The sequence below is a fragment of the Emys orbicularis genome, chromosome 24 (assembly GCF_028017835.1).
Source record: "Emys orbicularis isolate rEmyOrb1 chromosome 24, rEmyOrb1.hap1, whole genome shotgun sequence".
NCBI lineage: Eukaryota > Metazoa > Chordata > Testudines > Emydidae > Emys > Emys orbicularis.
In genome coordinates, this window is record NC_088706.1 from 15550498 (window position 1) to 15556864 (window position 6367).

Consider the following 6367-nt stretch of genomic DNA (forward strand, 5'->3'; position numbering starts at 1 on the left):
CCACGTGTTTGTGCCAAATCACAGTCTGGTGGGGGGAAGGGCTGTGTACAATCCTTTATTGCCAATAAATACAAAATGAAATGAAAATATTGGCGAGGGTCTGAGTGCCGCTGCGCTCTGCCTGCTGGAAGCCAGCCACCCCCGCTGCCTGGGTTGCTATGCAGGTTCCTTTAGGGCACAAACAGCACTAGTTTGGGCAGGAATAAGCTTGTATTAGCTGGTGAGGGTTTGTATGAACCCAGATCTGCCACTCGAGCTTCTACGTGCTTGGAAAAGAGGCCGGGCCTCCCCCAAACCTTATGGAAGAAAAGGGCTGCCTCTGCCCCACCTATCTTAAGGCTGTTTCTGTTTTTCATCCCCAAACGAGTTACACTTCATTTTTAATAGAGCCCTGTAATATTAACCCTTTGCTGCCTCCTCTTGCACTCCAGCACAGGCACAAACAGCACAGAGCCAGCACCTCAGCTTTGGGCTTTGTGAATTTCTGAGGTGTGGCGCAGGTCCAGGGAGCCCACTGGTTCTGACTGGGAGTTTTGCCGTCGCCCTAGCGGGCGCTGGACTAAGAGTTTCGATTGCAGAGAGAAGCATAGAAAAGGTATGTGCAAAACTTTGGAATGCAGAAACTTTTAAGAAAATGACGATTCGGCCACTGATTCTGCAGAAGTGGCCAAGTCGGGCGTCCTTCCAGTTCTGTCGAACACACAGCTCTCCGGGAACGTCCCCCCATCCCAAAAGACCTTGCACTGGGACAACTTCCTCCAGTCAAGCAGAGGCAGGTGAAGACAAAAGCAGGGCCACTCCTTGGGGGCTGCACATGCTGCCTCGACAGCAATCCCAGCTCACGTCTGGGCTTCAGAGGGATTTTGCTCCCTCTGTCTCCTCGAGTCAGCGGAGCAAATATGAACTTGTTTAAATGACAGAAGTTCAGTTGCTTTTCCATAGTCCTCTGCTTGTGACATCCTTCTGCAGCACCCCTGGTGAACTAGTCTCTTACCATCTAGTCACAATTAGTGATAAAGTAGGAAATCTTTCTCCAGCCCAACCGGTATCTACAGACACTGAATGGGGGAATCACAACAGTCTCAGATTTTTTCTATTCTTATTGCAAATTGCAAAGGACTATCTTGGTTTCAAGCAAGTAAGGAGTTAATTCTCTGTTTGGCTCCCACACAGGTGTTTCAGATGAAGTAAGGAGGCAGGCCAGGGAACTGAAGGCCCAATCAGGAAATGGTCAATAAAGCAGCTGACAGACTCAGCCAGAAGTCTGAATGCTGGCTCTGGTGTTAGAAGGCTGCTGTGTAGGGAAGGTGGGTTACTCTGGTATGAGGTGTTTGCCTGAAGGCTGAAAACTGAAGCTTTGGTGAAAACTCTTAGTGAGTGAAAGGTTTGTTTTGCCACTGAGCTAGCTGACCCTGTCTGTTTGCACCAATGGGTATTTTCTGGGGTAATGTTCTATGGAGCTTTAATTGCTCTATTCTTAAGTGACAGCTGAAATCTCAGCTCCCTCCTTTCCAGTTTTATTGGCTTTTTAAATCTCTCCCCCCCCTTCATCCAACGAGGTAATTGCATGTCACTAGACCCTCCTCCCCCAGAATCAGCCTGTAATGAACAAGTGCCAGCCCTGAACCACCCCATGGCCCTCCAGCCTGGCATCAGTTCAGTGTAGTCTTTATTTATACCAATGTGTTACCATGGAGAAGGTAAATTACGTCAAAACACCCCCTCTGCTAAGGTGAGGTTTGGATTTGACTGTATGGCACCTGCTTCCTCCTTGAAATGGGGAAGGAGGGGAACTGCCATTGATGCTGGGTACCCAACTGGGGCCTGATGCTAGATGGGCTGAGCAGCCCCCGTGCTTGTGGAAGCTGGTGGGGATGCAGGAGGGACTGGTCCAGTCCTGGGGGGCTGTGACCCTTTGGTCTCATTGTGGGGGGTGGCTTTAGCGAGGGGGTGCTGGGGGCTGGTACCAGCAGGAGGTCTGAGCAGCTGATCTGGTCCTGCCTGGCCTTACAGGGTGACCGGGTTTGGCAGGAGGCTGGATTCCAGCTGCTGCAGGGGAGGGTCCCGTGCCCTGCTGCACCCCGGGGCGCTGGCCTGAGCAGGGCGCTGGGGGGTGCCTGAGCTGGGGGCGGGCTCCGCGCCAGGCCCGGCAGCTCCCAGCGCGCCTATAAATATCCCGGGCCAGGCCCGCTGTGCAAACACCCCGTGACCCCTCCCCCTATGACATCAACCCAGGAGGCTCCGCGCTGTTGTGCAGTTTACAGGCCGGTCGCCATGGGGACGGGGGCGTGGCGGCCATGCCCCGCCCCCATGCAAATATACCCCGACGAGAACGTCATCTGCAGCCAATCCCGGCCGCACGCGGTGACCTCATCGGGCTGGCGCTGGGTATTTAAGGCGGCGCAGGGCGCCCCCCCGACGCGTGTGTGCGAGAGCGCGGAGCGAAGCGCGGGCAGCGTCCAGCCTGCAGCGCCCGGGGCCGGAGCGGGACCGACCCCAACGCCCGGGGCCGCCGCAGCGGAGCGGGACTGCCCCGCCCCCCGGGGCACCTCGACCGGGTCCGACCCCCCCTCCCCCCAGCCGCCCCGTGCCCGGCCCCCCAGCGCAGCCTCCTGCAGCCGGCGCCCCGCGGGCGCAGCAGCCCGGCGCCCCCCGCGGCCGGCGGGGGAGGATGGAAACACCCTTCTACCATGACGATGTGTTGAGCGGCTTCGGCAGCGGCTCGGCCCCGTCCCGCGGCAGCAGCAGCGGCCTCCCCCGGCCCTTCCCCGGCGGCAGCATGATGAAGAAGGACGGGCTCGGGCTCAGCGACCAGGTGGTGGCCACCCTGAAGGCGCCCGGGCAGCCGCTCCACCCGCTGCGGGGCGCGGCCGGCGGCGGGGGCGAGGGCCCGGCCCTGCTGAGCTCCGCCGAGCTGGGGCTGCTGAAGCTGGGCTCGCCCGAGCTCGAGCGGCTCATCATCCAGTCCAACGGGCTGGTGACCACCACGCCGACCAGCAGCCAGTTCCTCTACCCCAAGGTGACGGCCAGCGAGGAGCAGGAGTTCGCCGAGGGCTTCGTCAAGGCGCTGGAGGACCTGCACAAGCAGAACCAGCTGGGGGCGGGCGGCGGCGCCGTCGGGGGCCCGCCCGGGGACCTGCCCCCCGCCGCCAGCCTGGCCCAGCCGCCGCCGCCGCCCCCCGAGCCGCCGGTCTACGCCAACCTGAGCAGCTACCCCGGCACGACGGTGAACTACGCCACCGAGACCGTGCCCTACCCGCCGCCGCCCGGGCTGGGGGGCGCCCCGCCGCACCCGCGCCTCCAGCCGCCGCCGCCGCTCAAGGACGAGCCGCAGATCGTGCCCGAGGTGCCCAGCTTCGGCGAGAGCCCGCCGCTGTCGCCCATCGACATGGACACGCAGGAGCGCATCAAGGCGGAGCGCAAGCGGCTGCGGAACCGCATCGCCGCCTCCAAGTGCCGCAAGAGGAAGCTGGAGCGCATCTCGCGGCTGGAGGAGAAGGTGAAGAGCCTCAAGAGCCAGAACACGGAACTGGCCTCCACCGCCAGCCTGCTGCGCGAGCAGGTGGCGCAGCTCAAGCAGAAGGTGCTGAGCCACGTCAACAGCGGCTGCCAGCTCCTGCCGCAGCAGCACCAGGTGCCGGCCTATTGAGCGCCCGGGCCGGGGCTCCGGACTGAGCCCGGGCCTCGGGGCGCGGACGCTGCGTGCGCCCGGGGGCGCGGCGCCGGACAGGCCCGGGGGCGCGGCGCCGGACAGGCCCGGGGGCGCGGCGCCGGACAGGCCCGGGGGCGCGGCGCCGGACAGGCCCGGGGGCGCGGCGCCGGGCGCCGCAAGACTCGGGAGCGGCCCTGCTCCGTCAGCCGGGACCCATCTCTCCTAGCGAGCGCTGCGGCGCGGACTCCTGCCCTCGCCAGGGCCCGGACAAGCTCGGCCCCCGGGCTCCGAGCGCACGAATCAAGAGACTGCAGAGCTCCCCAGGCTCCGCCTCGGCAGAGCCGGGCCTGGGGCGGCCCCAGGCGATAAGCTCAAGTGTTCTGTTGTTTGAAGTGTTTTTGCTCTATTTATGTTTATACTGGGCCCAATGTTCCTCCCCCTTGTTCTATGCGCCACATTCCAGTGTGCAGTAAAGTCTTGTGCCAGGAACGGTGTCTGCTGTGTCTCTCCTGCTGGGGGAGCTCTGCCTTCAGAGCCGGGTTTGGTGGGTGCTTGCTGGGCGCTGGCCTGGGTGGTGCTTCACAAGGCAGAGGGAAGGAGGCTACCCCCTCTGCCTGACCTGAACTACTTGTTGCAGAAGGGAGGAGACGCTGCCCTGAGCTACAAGGGGAGTGGAGGTGTAATGTGTGTCAAGCGCTCCCCCTCCTGCCCATGGTGGAAACGGCATCTATGTGCCCCCATAGGAAGAAGCTTCCTAGCTGTCAAGTATCAGGGGGTAGGGGTGTTAGTCTGTACCCACAAAAACAAGGCACCTTAAAGACTAACAGATGTATTTGGGCATAAGCTTTCATGGGTAAAAAAACCTCACGAAAGCTTATGCCCAAATAAATCTGTTTAGTCTTTAAGATGCCACCGGATTCCTCGTTGTCTTCCTAGCTGGGTTCCCGCTGAGTAGGGCTTTGCCCTGGAGCACCTATCACCGGTGACTGTCCTTGGGGGGAGCGAGGGGTGGTGTGCTCCGAAATGTTAGACGCCATAATTCGGGCAATTCCTTGTAAGGACACCTGACCCAGTTGCAAATCAGCTTGTTCATTTCAGGCTGCCTTTCCCTGCTGGTTAGTTGTGGCGGTGACTGCTGGAGTCTTGCTGTCATGTGAATTAATAGTCAGGCCTTGAAGGGGTGATTGGGTGCAAAAAATGAACTGTCAGGTTTTTGGATCTATCACCCTTGGCCTGGCGTGCACAAAGAGGGGTAGAAAAAAGGAAATGAGTTGAGATAGAAAATGGAAGTGTAAGGGGCTGCTTCGTTTCTTAGAAACCCTGTGACTAGGCAAATAGACTTCTAGCTAATTGGAATTGACAGCTCTGCAACTTTCTTCTCAGGAAATGAACTTAAGCCCTAAACACACAGGTTGCCTTGGCCAATGGCCCATGATACTAGATTACAGGAAAGGTCCAAAAGATTTTTCCCGGGTGGCAGCTCTGCCTTACTAAGATTTGTAGCAAACTGGTCAAGAGCTTAAAGGAAAACGCCTTTTTCAAAGTGTAAAACAGTGTCAGAAAGAGTGGGCCAGATGAAACTTTCATACTGAGGTGTCTTAGTATTTGACATCACCCACAGCGGGGTTGGTGGTTTCTAGAAGGGATAATCTTGCAAAATCAAGACCACAACAGCTCATTAGGTGAGTTGTGGTCGAGGCTCTAATTTTACCAGAAGTCTTAAGTCGCATTAAATGTTGTCACACCCCAAGTGGATTGCATGTGAGCCTGGTGGGGGCTGCTCATCCCGGGCTGTTTAGTAAAGGAGCACGAGGGAGCTATTTTGAAAACAGGAATTCCAGGGTTAACTTGATCATGCTCAGGTTAGTTTTTGTAGGGCCAGGAAAGTAGGTGGTGAAGTACTCTAATGGTACAGTTCAGGCTGAGAGGAGTCCTCTACGTTTTCTACAGCGGTCTGAGATCCTTTTTAAAAACTAGCCACTTTTAATAGGACTCCAATGGGGTGTGTACGGCTTATATGGTACTTGGTTGTGCAATGCTAGGGCCAGAGCTGGCTGACCTCACTGATACGGGTGCACAATCAAAATAGTAAACGCACCCAGTGAGGTGGATTCCAGCTCTGCTCAGGCCCTAGAGGGAAATAAAAACGAACCTTTGCCAAGGGGAAAGGCAGCATTGGGAGGAGCTTTATTTTCAGCATTCCCAGATAATGTTGTAAAATGTTTAAAGAATGTGTCCTTAAAGGCTACACTTCTTCTTTGTGGGAGCAAGGAAACAGTTGTCTCCTGCCTTGTCTTTACTGTAGCAGAGAACCCCCAACTTCTGTTCCCAAACCTGTACTGACTTCAGGAATGAAGTGAACAAAAGAGCAGTATTCGTTTGAGTGCTGTTACCAAATGGTGACAGACAGAAAATTGGCAGGAGGAGCCGTTTTCCAAGTAATGACTTGTCTAGGGAATGCCCTGTGGGGAGTGTACGGCATCAACGCGGCATCAAACCTAGTTTGGGAAGGGCTAAGTGACGCTCGGCCACCTCTAGGGTGAAATAGCAGGTTAACAGGGCACAGCACATGCATGTCCCATGCTAAGGTGCAGTATTGAAAATACTACACCCAGGTAAGGGGCAGAGAGCAGGGTGGAATTGCCCAATTTGGCATTTAGCCAGACCCAAAGGGCTGCCTCCTTTGTTCCTGCGGAAAGTGTACCTATTGGGCTT

General features: G+C 57.5%; 1 protein-coding gene across 1 annotated transcript; it reads left to right on the forward strand.

Moving 5' to 3' along the window:
- The first annotated feature begins 2671 nt into the window (after positions 1-2671).
- Positions 2672-3649, forward strand: JUND (JunD proto-oncogene, AP-1 transcription factor subunit). Its single transcript, XM_065422256.1, has one exon. It carries the CDS (start codon positions 2672-2674, stop codon positions 3647-3649), a length of 978 nt encoding a protein of 325 aa, XP_065278328.1.
- Positions 3650-6367: the final 2718 nt, after the last annotated feature.